Source organism: Mauremys reevesii, linkage group 6 (assembly GCF_016161935.1).
Source record: "Mauremys reevesii isolate NIE-2019 linkage group 6, ASM1616193v1, whole genome shotgun sequence".
NCBI lineage: Eukaryota > Metazoa > Chordata > Testudines > Geoemydidae > Mauremys > Mauremys reevesii.
In genome coordinates this window covers 87,882,741-87,903,122 of record NC_052628.1, presented here as the reverse complement: position 1 = coordinate 87,903,122, position 20,382 = coordinate 87,882,741, and the positions used below count along the sequence as shown (strand labels likewise).

The following is a 20,382-nucleotide window of genomic DNA, read 5'->3' as shown; positions in this document are numbered from 1 at the left end:
CCCTGCCTTCTCTTCCCTTTTTTCCATTGTTATGGTTGTTGACTCTTTCCAATTCTCGCTTTCCCCCACCCTCGACTCTTTGGGGTCTGCTCTGCCTACTCCCAGCCCTGGCTCACCCTCAACACCCACTTCTGCTGTTCCTGCTCTCATGCTACTAAGCACCTCTGGAAGAAATCCCATGACCAGGTTGACTTCCTCCGCTACAAATTCATTCTCCCACTCTTTCAGTTCTGCCATCTTGCTAGTTAAACAGCTCTACTTTTCCAGCTTCACTGAATCCCATGCCCATGATCTCAGTCACCTTTTTGCCACTTTTGACTCACTCCTCAAACCCTCCCCTCCTGCCTCAGCTTCTCTCTTTACACAGGAACTTGTCAATGTATTTAAAGAGAAAACTGACAAAATATGATATGACCTCCCACCTCTCCTTGGCTCACCTTCTTTTCCCCTTTCCTCCTCATCACCTGCACTCCCTCAGCTTTCTGTGGGGGTTCCACAGAGCTCTGTTCTTGGTCCCCTTCACTTTATCCAGAAATAAAGCATGGAGGGAAATCTCCTTCACGAACATAAATATGCTGATAACTCAGAGATCTACCTCTCTACTCCAGACATCTGACCTTCTGTCCAAGTTAAAAACTTGGCCTGTCTCTGACATTCCTTGTGGATGTCTAGCCATCAGCTCAAGAGGAACATGACTAAAACAGAGCTCTTACTCTTACTCCTTTCTTTCCCCAAACCCATCCACACCACCTCCATTCTTGGTCACTTCACTCTGGACAACTCTGCTATCCTGCCTTTCACTCAGGCCTGTAACCTGCCTGTTAAATTTGACTCAGACATCTCTCTAAGCCCTGGTCTACACTGGGTCGGGGTCGGGTTCAAGAATGAATTCTACGTGAATGAATAGAAGAATGAACTTGAGTTAGACTACTTACCACAGATCAGGCAGATGCTCTCGCGGCTCAAGGTCGACTCCCACACTCTCCTCCCCTCGCGGTGCGGAGTGGAGGTTTTCGAAAAGCGCTTCGGAAGGTTCGAACGCTTAGAGATAGATCAGACGCGTAGAACTCTCCGAGAGCAGTCGACGCGCGCGTCGACCGTCCCGGTAAGTGTAAACGTACCCTAAGTCTTCATATCCAGGCTATATCTAATCCTTGCAGATTCTTTCCACATAGTATCTGTCAGCTATGACCTTATTTATCCATCCACACAGCAAAAGCTTTCATATAAGCTCTCATCATCTCAGCTCTTGATTACTGCAACATCCTTTTCTCTAGCCTTGAAAAATGCAATCTTCCCCCAATCACATCCATTCAGGATGCAGTTGCAAAGATCATTTAATTGAGCACAGGAGAATAGCACCTTCTCTATTAACCTAAAATAAGTTGAGACATGGTATGTTTGCCTCTAAAATTAATCAGGCATAATTCAAAACACCTGCAATTATACACGACTGCATAGGGCAGAAATCCTGTAAAATCGGAAAGCACCAACTAAAAAAAAAAAAAGATGTCTCCATTTTGCCTAGTCTCTTCCCTACGTGATAACCGTGCTTTGTGTTGCCACATTCTATTTCATGCTTCCAGTGACATGGAAGAATATGCTATATACACAGAGTTCATCAGGTTCAGGAACATTTGCTATACACAATCATTTCTACCCATCCTAAGGTAAAAGAAATGCTATTCATTTTAAGTTTGAAAAAAATTTTTTTTTGCAATGCAGCAAATCCTTCCTGTTGTCCTTCGGGTTACATTGTGTTCATAAAACATTAATTCATTTTTAATGTTTCTAATAGGTGTGACATAAATATAGCATCTTTTAGTCACAATGAAAAGTTCAGGCACCTTACAATGACAAAAAAGCATTAACTAGTCTTACTAATGTTTTTATTACACCCTGTAAGGTTTTTACTGGTACAATGTTAAGTGAAGAATTCCTCTCCATGTATTATACCCACAAACAATTACTTGGAAGCAGACTGACAGTAACTTCCTTGGATTGATTTATGTTCCACATGATATAGAGAAAACCCAGTAAGTTCCTCCTAGTTGAGTACCCATCAGCAGTTATTCTGAGAAAATATATGTTCATTTGTTGTGAGGTGTTACACTGGTAGTTGGGAGACACCTCACTGATGCTGGTAAACATAACAGTTGCCTTCCATTCAGGCCAGATGAGGGGAAAAATTAAATGTCCTTTTGTTTCAAGATAGCTGAAAGATCAGAAGCCACCACCCAAAACATAGGATACATATAAGGCTGCTCAGGAATCTGAGCTATGATGTCAGAAGGGTTTCACTGTGGGTTGAATGTAAATGCAAGGATGGGGGATTGATTTGCTTGTAGCTCTGTCTCTCTAAGAGGGAGAAGGAGCACACAGAGCAGCACCAAGGTAGCCCCAGGCACAGCCAGAAATGCACTGATAGTGTGGCCCTGCAAAAAACCCTTGAGAGAATGCTTTTTGAGTAGAGTGCTGGCTGAAAGATATGTAGAACTGTCAGGAAAAAAGCTGTCTCCCGTTGTTTGAGTCCTACTGTGTTCAGGGAAACAGGACTTTTGTACATGCTTTATAAACACACAGGATTGTGTCAAAGAAATACCTGATCCATCTTTTATTTCTCCTCCTAACAGAAACCACCACCAAGATCTTGAATATTGGCTAACTGCTCAGGAAAAAAGTGTTAACCTGAGGCAAGACAATTTAATTACAACCAGTAATAAATATCCCACAGTACTTATTATGCAGGCAAGTTCAGACTCTCATGGTATCTACTCCTTGCTTTATGAAAGTCTCACGTGTCTTTCTCAGGTTGGATTCAGAAATAATTCAGATAGGCAGAAAAAGTTATTTCTGGTCAAATGTAAAGAGTTGATATTAGAGAACACGTCTCCCTAACTATGTAGGTGGAAATATGGGCAGTCGTTTATTCATTCTAATTTTTTTTAAATTCTGTCTACCAGCAGAAATTAGCGCAGAATTAAACCTTATCTAAACTTTCATAAGCAGTGAACTGTACTTCTACCTGACAGGATCTGTCACTTTAGACTTACCGTGCATTTGTTTGGCTTCTCTCCTGAATGAACTCTCATGTGAATCAGCAGTTTGTAACGGGCATTAAATGGCTTGTATCTTCGAGGGCATCCTGCCCAGAAACAAGTGAAGTCCTCTCCCTTTCTCTGGTCTATATGAACCTTTTCTATGTGCCGCACAAGTTCCTCTTGCTGGTCATACAGAGCACTGCAATCTATCCAGCGACAGCAGTGTTTACCATTGAAATCATCTAATTCACCATCCTCATCCAACAGAGGGCCCTGGGCAGAGGAAGGCAAGGCAAGTTGATGGGAATGGTTTATGAGGTCATGCTGATGTCTGTGTTGATGTGCATGGTAAGGGGGTGGTGGACCTTGTGGTGGAGGAGGTGGTAGAGGGGGAGGAGGAGGCATGTCAATTGTGCTGCTTGAAAAATCATCCACACGTTCACTTTTTAACATGCCCATTGGCTGTCTGTCTATCAGAGGCATACCTTGTTGAACCACCATGTTGTTCATGACTGCCGACTGCAAGCTACTTTGTTCCAACTGCTGCATCCGCTCGTATTCCACAGTCCCATTTTCACTGTAACCTGGGAGGGTGATGTTGCTGTTAGCCACAAGAAGACCTTTCTGAGTGTTTGGAATAGAGCAAGGCTGGGGAATACAGCTTCCTCTTACTCCCAAGAAATGCCCATAGACCTCAGGCTGTGGGGATATGTTTGCTGGCGATGTCCTTGAACCATTGATGTAGGCAACCAGAGAGGTTGGGGATGTACGGATGATTGTATTGAAGTCAATCCCAATGCCATCAGACAAAGGAGACAGAGAGAGGGCCCTTTTTTTGGAGCGGGCTGAATGTGATCTGGTTGAAGAATGGCGAGGGCTCGGGTAAGGGGAATGGTTATTTTCCATACCAAACAAGTAAGAGGGTAATGAGTTAGATACACTGTTGTTGGACATGGATGTTCCAGGTGGTATACTCAGTATGTCCCCTAGCTCACTGCCATTTTGGGATCCTTGGTTGGAAGGAAGGGAAGGAAGAATCCTGTACCCATGAGACCACTCATGTTTCACACTCAGTGTTGACTGACTTTCTGACAGGCTTAATGTTGTAGAGGCCAGAGACTCACGTGACATGAGGGATCTGGAATAAAGGTAGGAAAAAGAAAGACAGGGGTTTTAGAAAGTCACCTTAAAAGTTTGGTTCATAAATTTATATATTACTAATATACTGGTTCTTCTATCTTCTCTCAATTGGCATAGTCTCACATAGTGTCATAGCAGGGCCGATTTTTTTAAAAGTGCCCTCTAATTTTATGTTTTCAAGGGTTTGCCCGCTCAGTTACTATACCTGCAGGCACACCCAGGCACTGCATGCATATGCTGGATAGTTCAGAAGCCAACTGAAAATCTGTAAAGCACTTTAAGAGTTACTCTATACGCCCCTGGAAGTTACTCTATATGCCCCTGGATCCTGCACCACTGAAGTCAAAGGAACTTTGTCATTGACTTCAACAGGAGCACAAGTAGGCCCTGAGCGCAAAACATTATGCTTCCACTTCTTATTAAACAGATATTAACTTCTGTTGAGTTGACCTGCCTATCCATCCTTTTTGGTGGCAGGTGTTGGTGGAAAAAATAGGAAGCCAATGAATAAGCAGAGAAATAAGTATTAAACTCAAAGGAAATTATAGACTGTAATGGATGCAAGCTGGCAAATATCACTCTTTAAAGATATAACTAAAGCTTAAAATGCAGATAATATTTAACTGTACAAAATCACAATAAGTGAATTAAAATAAAGAAGAGCAACAATTTGAGGAGTTTTAGTTTTGTTTTTATGATGTTTTCACAGCTAAGTCAGAACAAGTGTTTCAGAAATTCTCACATTCCCAAACTTGTCATATAAATTCTTCACAGAAATATCAGGAAATTTGCTTACGCCTGGGATTTCTTAAGTGTCACCCTAACATCTTAAGCCAATAATGGCACTGGTTTCCACAAAGAGGCAGGAGGAGGAGAGGCAGGGTGGGGCTACAATTCCCAGCTCCAGCACAGCACTTAATCTGTCTGGGCTTCGGTTCCCCAGCTGTAACCTGGAGATAGAACTTCCCACCTTGAGGGTGTTAGGAGGATAAATTCATTAATATTTGTGAAGTACTCAAAGAGAGATGAGGTGATGGGGTCCTTATAAGCATTTAGACATATAGGCAGATATCGTTGGTTAAGATAGTTATAGCATGTGGGTTCAAGTTAAAATTACTGGATTTGTTACTTTCACTGCATATTTTGTGTTTTTAAGAAGCACAGAGTTTTGACTAAGGCACTGGACCAGTACTCAGGAGATCTGGCTTCTACTCCCAGTTCTGCCACTCACTTCTTGTGTGACTGTGCGCAAGTTACTTAGTCTCTATGAGTCTCAGTTCCCTCTCTGGAAAATTAGGTTAATAGCTTATCTACCGCACAAGGCAGAGGCTAAATTAATTAAAGCTTGTGGGGGGTGGGGGATTTACAGGCTATGATGAACACCATAAGAAAACTACTAAATAATGGAAAAAATTGTCAGAGCACTTAGCTCCTGGGATAAGTGTTTTTTTTCTGTATTTTAATCTAAAGAACTATGCCTACCTGGATGTTACAAACATATACTGCCATAAACAATTGGTTAATATTATTTTACTATGCACTTTTATTGTTCAAAAATTACTGTAAGAAAACAAAAACAAAAAAGAGAAATAAACCTCATCTGATATTTGCATATATTCCAGATATTGCTATGGCAGGCAATACCAGGTGGCACTATTACACATAGTCTTCCAAGATCTTGTTCTTAGAGTGCAAGCAAGTTTTGACTCTTGGGAAGACATGCTGCGTTGCCGTTCTGTTTGAGTTACGCACAGTCTTTGTGTAGATACAGTTTCAGGAGAGAGGGAGCAGCAGGAGAGATTGTTCTCTGCCTTGGTATCTGATTAGAGTCAATTCTTGAGGAAGAGTTCAGCCCTAGAAACCAGGCACTGGTGTTGGGCTGAGATTGCCCTGCATGCTTTTTGACTATCTCATCTCAGAATTGGGGTATGCGTGTAATTAAACAAAATTATAGTTAGAGTATACCCAGATGCCACATCTCTGATCTTCCTCCTCTGGAAAATCAACTTATAAAGCCTCAGAATTCTGCTATTATTTGGAAGAGGTACAATACTAATGTCATGATGGGACAATGGTGTCAGAAGTAGGGGCAACACTCAATAAAATAAAGCCAAAATTCCATCTTTAGTTGTACTGGTACTGAATGTATGTGACAAAGATATAGCAATAGATATATAGTTCACAGTTTTGCTATCAGTTTTGATTAAGGCTAAATCCTAATCCCATTTAAATCAATAAGATTCTTATCACTGGATTCAGCGTGAGCAGGAGCAGGATCTAAACAATGGCTGGTGCGATATTTCCAGTGAATGAGGTAATGTTTACCAAAGCACACACAAATGATGCAATTGTATGCTGGCTGTCCTTGACATGATTCTGTTTGATACTACAACTTTTCACCTCTGAGACTGGTAGAATTTTTTATCAGATCAGTCAAATTGGAAGAGTGTATGAAACACTAGACAAGAGAAACAGATGGCTTTTGACACTGAATTCTACACAGTTATACAGTTTACAACTGAAAAATCCTCACTGGGTTTGTTTCTACTGAAACACTTACTCTCCTTCACCTGGGAGGCAGGGCCTGTTTGAGTTCTCCTGTTACTTAACATAACAAGCATTTTACAGTGGTCAGGAGTCAATTGATCAAAGGCATCAGCTAGTAATTTGGGCTGAGGGCTAGACTGTACCACAAAGACAAACCACTCCAGGAGCATCTCAGGAAAGAAACAGACTCGGGTAGTCATAATTGCCTCCCTGCTTCAAGGAGATAGTAAGTTGCAGCTCCCAGGGACTCTTTCAGCTCTACTGGCTGATGTGCTTTGTTGGGGTAGGAGGTGGAGCTACCTATTCACTGCCACTCCTCAGCCAGCTGTTCCAGAGTGAGAAGTAAATAGCTTTGCGGCATCCCAAAGTTGCTTCTGCATGCCTGGCCCCAAGGTCCAGTAGTCCACACACTAATGTAAGGGGAGAACTCTTGCTTTTGTTTAGGCAGGGGCGGCTCTAGACAGTAGGCTGCCCCAAGCAGCGCGGAGCGCTGCGCCGCCCTTCCCCGGTCCCGCGGCGGGTCCCCTCTTCCCGCGGCTCCGGTGGAGCTCCCGCCGGCATGCCTGCGGCGGGTCCACCGGAGCCCGGGACCAGCGGACCTGCCGCAGTCATGCCTGCGGGAGCTCAACCGGAGCCGCGGGAAGACGGGACCCGCCGCAGTCATGCCTGCGGCAGGTCCGCTCGTCGCGGGCTCCGGTGGACCTGCCGCAGGCATGCCGGCGAGAGCTCCACCGGAGCCAAATGCCGCCCATCCGGGAAACGGCCGCCCCAAGCGCCTGCTTGGCACGCTGGTGTCTAGAGCCGCCCCTGTGTTTAGGCACCTGTGAGGGCCCAAATTCTAGGCTGCAGTGTAGCCCTGAATACTACTATGATGTGGCCCTAAACAGGTATACTTACTGTCTGCTGAATAAGCAAGTAAAATATAATAAAATTTGATTTTTACATGGTAGGCTGAGTATTTCTCTAGAAAATAAAATTGGGGATTTTTTAGCTTAATTAATTTAGCATGGATATTCCTCCTTTACATATAAACCAAAAATTGCCCATTCATAAACCAAAAAATGTGCATCAGACTCAGGCTCATTCAGAAAGATATTGAAATGTTTTAAATGCGAATGGATGCTCACACTAGGTTTTTTTTTAAAGTTGCATTTTATAAAATTAAACTTGATTATGGCCAGAATTTCAAGTGTTCAGTATTCAGAATTAGAAACAGATTGTCAGCAACCAAAATGCTGAACTCATTTGAAAATCTGTCCCATGCTGATGAGTAAATACTTACAGGGAACACTATATGTACTACTGTAGAGACTGAGGATCTGAAATAGTTATATAATACAGAGAGCCAGATCCTCAGCTGATGTAAACTGGCACAGCTTCATTTATTTCAGTTTATACCAATTGAGGATTTGGACCAGAATCTTTTAAGTTTACCTATAATTACTCATTCTCTTTATAATTTGAAATGCAACAGTGCTGCATTATCAACTGCTGATTTGAACTTTAGAAGTAAACATGAAACAAGAGTGAAAACCTTGTTTTCCTTTACTCAGGTATGATCACCTGAGTTCAGCATTCTTTGTTTCCCCTGAAAGAACTCCCCGCACTTCCTAGATCCCAGTACTGGTCCCACTGGGAAAATCAAAATGAAACATTTTGTTTTGGTCCATTTCAACATTAATTTGCATCATGCTGAGCTGCCAGCGTGCATTATGGCATTGTGAGGCATCACAGGAGATATAGGTTAGCCCAACTCATACAGAAGAATGGGGTCATGAGGCCCCCAACTACAACACACATATGACACTGCCGCACCTTAGGCAGATGCAGTTTAATGTTGAAACAACCCAAAATGAAACATTTCAACATCTCTGAATTGAAACTTTTTGGAACAAGTTTCAATGTTTTGACTTTTCATTCCAATTCAGGACAAAAACAAGTGTCAAAATATTTAAATTTCCTGTGGGATCCATTGGTGTTAGTTACTGGCATGTTATTAAAAGGAGAAATACAGGACCTTGAATTTTGACAGTCTGATGATTTCAATTAATCTTTAGCAAATGTCTCTTTAAAATGAAATTACCCAAGTGAATTAAAATTCTGCAAAAGATGAGCCTAAAAATAGATACTTGGAAGGCACAGCTTAAACTCAATAAAAGTGACACATTTAAATACCTGAGTATATACATATACAAAACACACATATATGGCTTTAACTGTAACTACATTATGACTGCTGTCACATTAATCATGATGGCTTTTGGCTCGGAGGCATGGCCTTGGATCTGAATGGCTGACAGTGACACACACTGGATGGACAGTTAATTTGCAAGTTAGAAAACATATGGAGGCCCTACGAGCACAATCTTCAGTGGTAAAATGATGGAAATCCCCTCTTCACGATATAGCTTACAAATAGATGAAAACAACGTTTCAACCTAGTCAAATACTAGTATTGTTTTTAACCATTTCAAGATTACTTCACTGCAAATTCCAGAGTTATGAGATACAGTACAAGATATTTTAAAGAACAGTAACAGTTACATTTTGTAAATTTAAAAAAAATACATTTCAGCACTGAACACAATGGTTAGACCAGGGGTAGGCAACCTATGGCACGCGTGCCAAAGGCAGCACGCAAGCTGATTTTCAGTAGCACTTACACTGCCCAGGTCCTGGCCACCCCTCCAGGGGGCTCTGAATTTTAATTTAATTTTAAATGAAACTTCTTAAACATTTAAAAAACCTTATTTACTTTACATACAACAGTAGTTTAGTTATATATTATAGACTTGTAGAAAGAGACCTTTCAAAAATGTTAAAATGTATTATTGGCACACGAAACCTTAAATTAGAGTGAATAAATGAAGATTCGGCACACCACTTCTGAAAGGTTGCCAATCCCTGGGTTAGGTACACTGACAAAAATTCTTAAAAGTGCCTAAGTCACTTAGGAGACTAAGTCTAATTTTCAAAAGTACCTAAGTGACCTAGGTGTTATTGAAAATGGTACAACTTCCTAAATTCACTTAGGTACTTTTGAAAATTCTACCCAGTGTTTATACAACTAGTCTATCAGGGACATGCTATATTAGTAGTAAAATGGTCTATATAACAGTTCTTTTCTTTCCTTAATGTCAATGATTCTATAATATTTTCATTTGCAATGTCAATAGCCATATTTTAGTTTACAAATTCATGGAGACACAGCACCATGAGTTTGACATTAGTATAATTTGGTAAGCACTGGCACAACATACAAAGCACTGTACCAGACATAAAATACAATGAAACCCTGCACCAATTGGATTTATTATTAGGAGTTTTGCTGTTTCCATCCCACAAGTCACCTACTGAGCCACAATTTTTCCATTGTCAAAAAAAGTAATTTTTTTTGCAGTTATGAAAGTCTTCATTCAGTAAAAGAACTACAGAGCATGGAAGCTTTGGACCAAGTTCTGCTCTTAAGTTTGGTCTATACCTAAAAGCTATATGGGCATAGTTATTTTGGCCTGGAGTATGAAACAAAACCCACACCCCTGACCAACACAGATATGTCAACAAACCTCCCAGTACAGATGCAGATATGTTGACGGAGGAGTGCTTCTGTCGACACAGTTAACGTCATTCAGGGAGGCAGTGATCCCACCCCAACAGAAAAATTCCTTTTGTCACTGTAGGCTGCAGCTATGCCAGGGGACTATACTGGCATAGCTATGCCACCATAGACTCTGTAGTGTAGACATAGCCTTAGTTATAGTGGTGTAAATCCAGACTAGCATCACTGATATAATGGATCAGAGTAACTCCATTAACACTTATCAGAACAGGTTGTGTTTAAGTACTTAAATGATAGTAAAATGAATATGCTCTTTTGTAATACTGAAGAGAAGAAATGTAACTCAGGACCTTGTATCTGATGGAGGTATATTCAGGTTTGAAGCATTCATAGCCCTCTGTAAGCTAGGACTGATCTGGTTGCATGCTGTTGAGACCTGGTTTGCAGGAGGTGATATAGGTCCCAGTCGCTGAACCATCATGGGACTGCTGGTGACAACTAGATTGTTGCAGCTGCCTTTTCCAATGGACTTGCCCCGAGGCCCATAGCCAAGACCTCCTAAAAATAAATGAGGAAGATTAGTTTTCATGTCTCTTTTACACATGACAAGAACAGAGACTTCACAATTATATTGCGCCCATTTCTGCGGTACCAGTGAGGAGAAATTACTGGAATTGAGCATGTAAGATGATTGAGGGCCCTATAATTTTCTGCAAATATATAAAGCGACGTTCCAAAGTAGAATCAGTTATACATGCTAATCAAACAAGGACAGAATGAGAACGAACAGACTTGAGTAGCAAGAGGGACCATCTAGGTTAAATATTGGGAAAACCACTGTAAGAACAATCTGGGTAAAAGAGCAAGCTGCTGAAGAAGATTACACAATCACCTTCACTGGAGTTATTCAAAGTCACAAGACACCCAGGAATAGTTGAGCCATAATTAGAGACTGGTTTGAGGCAGGGCCAGTGCAACTACAGGTGAGTCTCATCTTACGCACATTTAACGTGCGAATTCAGCTTTGCACGGTCGGCAAAAACAAAAACAAAACCAAAAAAAAGAGAAAAAAAACAATTTATATACTGTACCTGTAGTGCGAGCAATTCCACCCGCCATTACACTCAATGTAATTTTGACTATACGCGATTTTCGCTTTACGCGCTGACAGCGGAACGTGATTCCAGCGTAAGATGAGACTTGCCTGTACTACGCGAACTAGGAGGTCACCTAGGGCGCGAAATGGTTGGGGGCGCCAAAAAGTGGTGCCCTGGCTCGACAGGGAGGATCCGCCTTCCAGAGGCACCAAAGAGCTAGAGCGTCGGCTTGCGGGGATGGCGAGCCCCAGCCATGGAGGAGCCGGCACGGCACGGGGGGGGGGGGCAGCAGCCCTGCAAAGGCAGCGGTGCATCTAGTAGGGAGCAGCCGTGCCCCCCACCCCTCCTGCCCTGGCTGCGGCCCGGCACCCCCCACCCAGGGGCTCCTGCAGGCTGCAGCAGATGCATGCGGGTGGCGGCCGCCGTTCACCCCCCGATTCCCTCTCACCATGCTTGGGCTCTGTGGCTCCCAGGCATGTGAGCCACCACTGCCCCTCCCGGAGCAGGCTCAGGGCCCCGTGCCCCGGTGGCAGCAGCGGCTCACATGCCCGGGAACCGCAGAGCCCGAGCGCGGTGAGGGGGGAACCAGTGGGGCGCATGGGGACCAGTGCCCACATGCATCTGCTGCAGCCTGCAGGAGAGCCCCTCGGGGCGGGGAGGGTGCCGGCCCGCCGCCTGGGCAGGAGAAGTTGCGGGGAGGCTGCTCCTCACTAGCGGCGCCGCCGCCTTTGCAGGGCTGCTGCCCCCCTGTGCTGTGCTGGCTCCTCCATGCCTGAGGCTCGCTGCTGCCGCAAGCGAAACACTCTGGCTCTCTGGTGCCTCCAGAAGGTGGCTCCTCCCTGCCGAGGTGCTGCAGCGGCCCAAGCCTGGCAAAGCCAGTGAGTGGACTCAGGGTGGGGGCTGCTGGGGTGAGGAGGACTCATGGGGGGGGGGCTGTGCACCCTCCAGGGGAGTTCAGGGGGCAGGGAATGGGGGAACCTGGTCTGGGGAGCAGCCCCTGGGCATGGCTGGCCCCTGGGGTCTATAAAGGCTCATTGGGATTTGCCCCTCAATGAACTGATGTGCGGGGTGTGGGGGGGAGGGGTGGCGGCACGCAAGGTGGAAGTTTCACGTAGGGCACAAAATATCCTTGCACCAGCCTTGGTTTGAGTCCATCCCTGCAGAGCTTTGGGGGTCTGCCCACATGCACATCCTGCATCCAGAATCCTGCTGGGAATGAGAGGCACTGCTCCCAGATCTGGGGACCCACTGCACCGCTAGTATCATTAGTTATATGAAAGGACTGGGGATAAAGGCAGGCCCATGACTCCTTAGCCCACACAGACAGCAGAGGTGTAGAGGGGAGCGCATGTTGCACACTGTGCAAAGTGGGACAGACCTGCCATTGCAGCCTGCAGTCTAAAGGAAGTTTGGAGCCCTGGGAGAAATTCTGGCTGAGTCGGTGTTTCTCTTAGGGCTCCCACTGCAGAGAAGAACTTCCCAGAGCTCCTTCCTCCCACACATAGCTAGTTCTTTAAAAGCCTTTAATCAATATTGCCATGATTCAAATTGATGGACTATTATACAGCAGTATGGGAAACTATCAGGAGTGTAGGCAAGTGGGACATAACCACAAAACATTCAGAATATTTTGTGTCCTAAAGATAATGATTTAAGACTACAGAAGGGAAGTTTAACAGCTCACTTTTGTTCATAGAAGCGAAGATGAATGAGTTTAAATACATGTCAAGTACATGAAAGGCAGATGATATAAAGTAAATGATCCCACTGACATTACAGTTAGGTATAAGTACTAAAAGTATTTATATCTCTATTTGTTCTTTGTTCCAAATCCTCCCCAAACCAGAAAGGATTACAGAAGGTGAATACCATGAGAAGTCCCTTACTACTGATTTAAATTATTCTCTACCTTTTGTCTATGAGTTCTAGCATATAACCCTGGTGTATGTTTCTTATTAAGAGTGCTCAAAGGGTTGTGAACTTCACAAAAAGGCATGTTAAGGCATTCGTGGCAAAGGCAGGCTTAGGGAAAAAAATCCATACCCTTCAATCTCCTCCTGATCAAAATGGATTCCCTTTAAAACTGGGAGGAAATGATCAAAGCAAATCATTCAAGAAACTCCACATGATGTGGCAAACATTTCAAAAAAGAGTGAGTAATGTTTAGTTATGTCAGTTTCACAGTTCTACACTTCTTTTTAAAATTGTTTCCTTTCTCTTTATCTGAGTAATAATAATGGAAATAGCTTACATTTACACAGGACCTTTTATCCTTAAGGATCCTAATGTGCTGTATAAACCAAAACTAATGTACAAATCTTACATAGGAAGCACATCACCTACCACCAAAATGCAGTGTGTGTGTGTAAATGAGTGAGTGAGAGACAGAGAGATGTGACAGCAATTTAACCAGACACACTGTACCAATGCTATACTATTTAGGAAGGGAAGCGAAGAATACTGTGTCCAATTGGAACTACAAGGGGAAAGAAATCAGGCAGCCCTTAATAACCCAACCTGAAATTTGATGAGGATATAAGGATTAGCAATACTCTTCTTACAAGAAATAACATGGAATCTTTAACAACTACAAGTTTTTTCATCCCATCTGACCATATCCAACAGCACAGCACCCCTACCACAAAGCTAGAGCATTGGTTCAATGCTCCATGACAATATTACCTAGTTTTAGAAGTGACAAAACTACTACAGAGATCAACATTACTATTTGGTCCCCTTACATCAGGAAGGTCCTGGATCTTATCTCCCACTCCATGAGGCTGCCACATTAACACAACTCCTACTTTCTTCCTATTTAAAATAGTTATTTTTGCTGCTGTTCCCTCCTTTCTACCAAGAGTTTTCTGTCTTCCCATGAGAGGCACAGGGTCCATGCGTACCTAGGACTGACTGTTGGTTCAGGCTCAGAGAGAAGGATATCACCTACTGAATCACCATTTCCAGCAGCACCTGTGTGTGTCCTATGGATTTCACTAGCTGCTGACCTGACTGTGCTTTGCTTGTGCAACCTGAAAGGATCAATCCACAAGGCAGCAGGGCTACATATAAATTACAAGCATTGGCAGCTTTCACACTCTCTTTTCATCCCTAATCTAACAGCAGAATGGCAGTAATTTCCTAATGATCTAACTGGCTATAGTTTAGTACTCTGCCAAGCTGTTCTCTGCAGAACAAGGAAAATGCATTAAAAACCACCATAATAGTCAAAGAGCATGAAACAGGCCCTGAAATGCTTCAAGTAAAACTGTTAAAAATAACACTGAAGCACAGGAAGCTTTTATAGAGTTCTTTATGAGTGGGGATCACATTCATGGAAAGCGGGCTGGAATCCCTGAAAGTGAGTATCTAAAGATAATTCCATATAGCACATCTTAGCACTACCTACAGAATCATAGAACCATAGGGTTAAAGGGACCGCAAGGGTCATTTAGTCTAACCCCCTATGAAGATGCAGGATTTGTTGGATCTAAACCATCTAAGAGAGGTGAAAACTTTTGAAAATCTCCAGTGAGGGAACTTCCATGCATCAAAACAGCAGCTCTCTGGCTGTAAAGGAAAATCATGCCTGACCAATCCATTAGAATTCTTTGAGGAGGGGTCAACAAACATGTAGTAAGGGTGATCCAGTGCATATACTATACTTGAACTTTCAGAAAACCTTTGACAAGGTTCCTCTCCAGAGGCTCTTAAGCAAAGTAAGCAGTCATGGGATAAGAAAGAAGGTCCTCTCTTGGAGCAGCAACTTGTTAAAAGATAGGAAACAAAGAGTAGGAATAAATGACCAGTTTTCAGAGTGGAAAGAGGTAAATAGTGATATCCCCCAGGGACCAGTGCTGTTCAACATATTCGTAAATGATCTGAAGAAAGGGGTAAATAGTGAGATGGTAAAATTGGCAGATGATACAAAATTAATCAAGATAGTTAAGTCCAAAGCAGAGTTACAATGGGATCTCACAAAACTGGGTGTGTGTGCAACAAAATGGAAATTCAATGTTAATAAAATGAAAAGTGATGTTGGAAAACATTGGAAAATATAATCTCAACTATACATACAAAATGATGAGATCTAAATTAGCTGTTGCCACTCAAGAAAGAGATCTTGGAGTCATTGTGGATAGTTCGCTGAAAATTCAATGTGCGCGACAGCCATAAAAGCGAACAGAATGTTAGGAACCATTAGGAAAGGGATGGATAATAAGACAGTAAATATAATAATGCCACTATGTAAATTCATGGAATGCTCATATTTTGAGTACTGCATGCATTTCTGATCACCCTTTCTTAAAAAAAGATACATTAGAATTGGAAAAGGTACAGACAAGAGCAACAAATGTGATTAACAGTATGGAACAGCTTCCATATGAGAAAAGATTCAAAATACTGAGACTGTTCAGGCTGGAAAAGAAACAACTAAGGGGGGCTATTATAGAGGTCTATAAAATCATTAAGGGTGTGGAGTAAGTGAATAAGGAAGTGTTATTTATTTGTTCACATAACATAGGAACCAGGGGCCACCCAATGAAATTAATAGGCGACAGGTTTAAAACAAACAACAGGAAGTACTTCTTCATGCAACACACAGTCAACCTGTAGAACCCCTTGCCAGGGGATGCGGTGAAGGCCAAAACTATAACTGAGTTAGAAAAGAATTAGATACATTCATGGAGAATACTCCCATTAATGGCTATTAACCAAGATGGCCAGAGATGCAACTCTAGGTGTCCCTAGCCTAGAAGCAGCGAGTGGAAGACAGGGATGGATCATTTGTTGATTGTCCTTTTCTGTTCATTCCCTTTGAAGTACCTGGCATTGGCCAATGCCAAAACACAGGATACTGGGCTAGATGGACCACTGGTCTGACCCAGTATGGCCATTCTTATGTTTTTATATACACCTACCTCTGGGGGTTACTATGAATTCTTCCCAGGGAGGCTCAACCAAATCCAAAGAAAACAGAGAGGGATTTTTTTTCTTTCTTGGCTAATCATTTGCACTTAGTCCTAAGCAAAGAGTAAAGAACTTACTATTTAATAGATGTCCCTATGTTTTGGATGAGTTCTAACTGGAAACAAGTCAGGAAAATAACATAGATTGTCCCCTGTCCTCTTGGCAATAAAATGCACTTTTTTGCACCACACCAAAAATAATTTATCAGCTGCTGTCATTTTATAGGGTCTTTCCATCTTGGGGAAGACCAAAGAGTTTTCTGTAGCACCAGATCGGCGGATAGCGATTGATCTATCAGGGAATCGATTTATCGCGTGTAGTGTAGACGCAATAAATCGATCCCCGATCACTCTCCCATCGACTGCTGAACTCCAGCTTGGCGAGAGGCGGAAGCAAAGTCAATGGGGGAGTGGCAGCCGTCGATCCCGCACCGCGAGGACATGAAGTAAGTGATTCTAAGTCGATCTAAGATACGTCGACTTCAGCTATGCTATTCTCATAGCTGAAGTTATGAATCTTAGATCGATTCCCCCCTCCCCCCGCCCCCACCCAGCGTAGACCAGGCCTAAGTGATCTGTAAAGAAAATGCATAATTTAGCTCGGTGAACTTGTTTTTTAGCTTTGAAAAGAAGAGCCCTGCTTCAGAAACCTGGCAAATGCGATCTGATATTTTCTCAGTGCTACACATCCTATGCCACTCTCTAGAAATGTTAAGCAACAATAACAACATCCACTTTCTTAAATTCAAGGAGAGAGAAACAAGAAACCGAAGACTATGAGATTATCAGGTTTCTTTGGGGGGATAGGCCATATTTTTGTTTAGCTGATCAAACGAAAATTTGAAACCATACAATTAGACTGTTGTTTATACATGATTAACCATGAGCTCATTGGAATTTACCTGCCAAAAAAGTCAGAAAGGTGATCAGTGCAAAAAGGAACTGTTAAACAAAGAGACACAAGCCCCATAATACATTACATTGTATTTTTCACTTGTGAGTAAAGGGTCTGGTCTTTCAGTTCCTACATTCATGAAACTGTTAATGGGAAACTTTTGTCTTTCAATTCCTCTAACTCAGAGCTGGAAGGGAGTGAATATTGCCTGTGGTAAATTTTTCATTATGCTTTTGTTTTTATGAAGAAGGGGTGGGGTCGCAATCTCTACCATCAAAGAAACATTAATTATCAACTAGGAATCTGCTATCATCAGCTCTCACCATTTATGTTCCTTTGTTAATGCACAGTGAGTGTACCGGTGGGTATAAAATACTACCAAAGCAGAAAGGTAGCATTTTACACTCCCTTTACACAGATGTAAATGACGACACAGGTTCAGTGGAGAATCAGCCCTGTCTTCTTTAACTCCAACTGAAATCAATGGAAGCCTTTCCCCCGACTCCAGTGTGTTTTGGATTAGGCCTCAAATTCTAAGGAAAACTAACATTTATGCAACAGTGAATAATATTCATTATTTGAAATGATAAGAGGATCCTATTTCGCCTCTCACTCATACTGGTGTAAATCAGGAGATACTCCAGTGAAGTCAATGGAATCATACTTATGTAAAACTGGTGAGAAGGCAGAATTGTTCCAGAATTGGCTGAAAGGAATAATTGCAGATAAGTAGTAAATAATTTATTCCAAATCAACATAATACATGTAAATTAAAACAGTTTCCCCATCAATAATTAACATTAATAATTAACAAGTGTAAACAGTAAAAATATTTTATGGAAATATTTTAATCCATCCATTTCCTCATTCCTCAGCCTATTTCCTCCTTTACCCTTTGTATTTGGTTAATAGCTAAACCTCCCTCATCTCTGACATGCAATAATACGCCACTGCAATCTTCCCAAGAATGTAGCCAATATGCACAGAATACAAGAAAATCTAACTGCCGTACTTTGGCAGACTGAACTTCAGATAAATAGATCTTCTTGTTTAAATCATTCTCATACCATTTTGAGAGGGCAAGAGGAAGACGTTTTATTTAAACATATTTTCTTCTAACAGATGTTGATGTAAAAAACAGTTAATTTTTTGTCCCCAAGTCTTGGTATCTGCTAGTTGTATAATGCTACCCACATCATATCCTCAAACAATGCAACTATTTTATCTTGTTTTTGTAACTGTAAACTATTTTTAAAAATTGACAAATGATAGTACAGCAAAAATGTCCAACTAGGCCAAAACTGTTTTAATGTTCAATATTTTGAATTAGGCACCACATCAAAATTCAAATCAGTCTTCCAATTAAATAAATGGTGTATTATCTTCAAAATCTTTTTAAAAATTAATCATTCTTGCATTGTCCATTCATCACAGAAAACCCAAACAATTCTTATAGTGATGCACTTCTGAGTTATGCAATATTACGTAAGATTTTCGCATTAATTTAATTGGTCAGTATGAAAATGTATATATTGAAAGGATAGCATCATCTTAAAAAAACACACACACACTTCAGTCAAATCCTTTTACCTAATATTGGTAGAAGTGACTCCTAAGATGACTGCAACAGACAAAAAACTTTTTCTCTATTTTTTCAGTCTGTTTCCCTTGTGCACTTGATAGCACTTTGTGAATACTCACAATTTCCCCTGTCAGTCAGTTTTGCCTGTTGTTTGCGTGGGTCTTTCATCCAGCAATAAAGGAGGGAAAAACATTTTCCAGAATGAGATTGTGAAACTATAAAAATTGGCAGGATGGCTCAGGAGCCAGTGTAGTTCCTGAAATTATTTGAACACATTATTTTAATTGGCTACATTTCAAGTCAACAGTGCCCCTCTGAACTATCTTCCATCACTCCCACACCACAGCGTAGTTCTTCATGGATTGTATATCCCATCTAACACATACACCTTTGCTACAGCTAAACCCTGCCTGCAAGGTTCTGTTCATATGGATCACCCAGAAAGGCCATGGGCCTTTACAGTGGTTGCAGCTGGAAAAAAAATCACTTAGAAGGGGAAAAGCCCACTCCTGTGCTGTGCCTCAAAGCTCCCTACCAACTCCAGTCAGCTCCTTCCCCTAGATCCTACAACCCCACCATTGCTGACTTCTGGGGAGTTGGTGACTATCCCCATGCTTCCTCCTTGAGCACAGTGTCCCCTTCCTTGACATTTTCTAGCTGCAGGAGCCACCAGGTAAGAGCCACTGCCCTGCACACCTATCAGGCTCTTCGGGGGACAGAAAGCAGCTTGTACCTTCCTCATAAAGCAGAGAAGGAGGGAACCTCCCCTTCCTGCCCCTCAGAAGACAGCAATGTTAAAACTGGAGTGGTGGTCTCCCTGAGCCTTTTAGGAAGAAGCAGGAGAGATGGAGGAGGAGCCCAAGGATGATACCTACTGCATCAATCCAGGTCTGCGAATCTTTGAGAACTTGGGACTGGTTCACAGGTAGGGCTAATGCCCAGAACCGAACCTGACTTCAGGAGGGCTCAGGGGTTGTAGCTGAACTACACTACATTTAGCCAAAATTTCACTTGATCTGATAAAAATTTCTGAGATATTTATACCCACATACTTCAGAGTACAAGCCAGCCACTAACTGCTTTGCCAAGAAACAATTTTACTGTGTGTCACGTGAAGCATGGTGGAGGTTCTCCTAAAGAACCCAGCTCCTGGAGTTATGTGACTATGTGAGAGTCTCTGCTTTTTTATTTTCTTCTCCCATTCAGTTTCTAGCCCTCACAGTTACAGAGAAAAGCTTGACACACAACCCAACTGCATCTGACAGGCTCAAAAACCAGAAAACAAATAAAAATAACTGAATTTTTAAAAAAATCTCATGATTCTTAAACTGATTTTTTTTGAGGCCTTACTCCTGAATTTTGAACACTAAGGATTGGCAACACTTTGTTAGAAAGAAACTTCCTCTGAACCATGAGGTACTGGCCACACTCAGAAACAGAATATTGAACTAGACAGACAAATTGTCTGACGCGTTATGGCAATTCCTATGTTCTTAACTGTTTACACAGGCCTTATCTTTACTATCGTGAACAATAGTCCAGGTAAAATACAGT

General features: G+C 42.2%; 1 protein-coding gene across 5 annotated transcripts in view; it reads right to left on the bottom strand.

Annotated features, from left to right (window-relative positions):
• GLIS3 (GLIS family zinc finger 3) overlaps positions 1–20,382 on the bottom strand; it is a 306,985-nt gene that overhangs the window by 183,923 nt on the left and 102,680 nt on the right. For all 5 annotated transcript variants that reach the window (XM_039542756.1, XM_039542757.1, XM_039542758.1 and 2 more), the window contains 2 exons: positions 10,638–10,845; positions 3,054–4,179 (listed from right to left, as the gene is read on the bottom strand). In XM_039542756.1, coding sequence (XP_039398690.1) covers positions 3,054–4,179; positions 10,638–10,845 — 1,334 coding nt within the window. The remainder of the gene's footprint in view (positions 1–3,053; positions 4,180–10,637; positions 10,846–20,382) is intronic.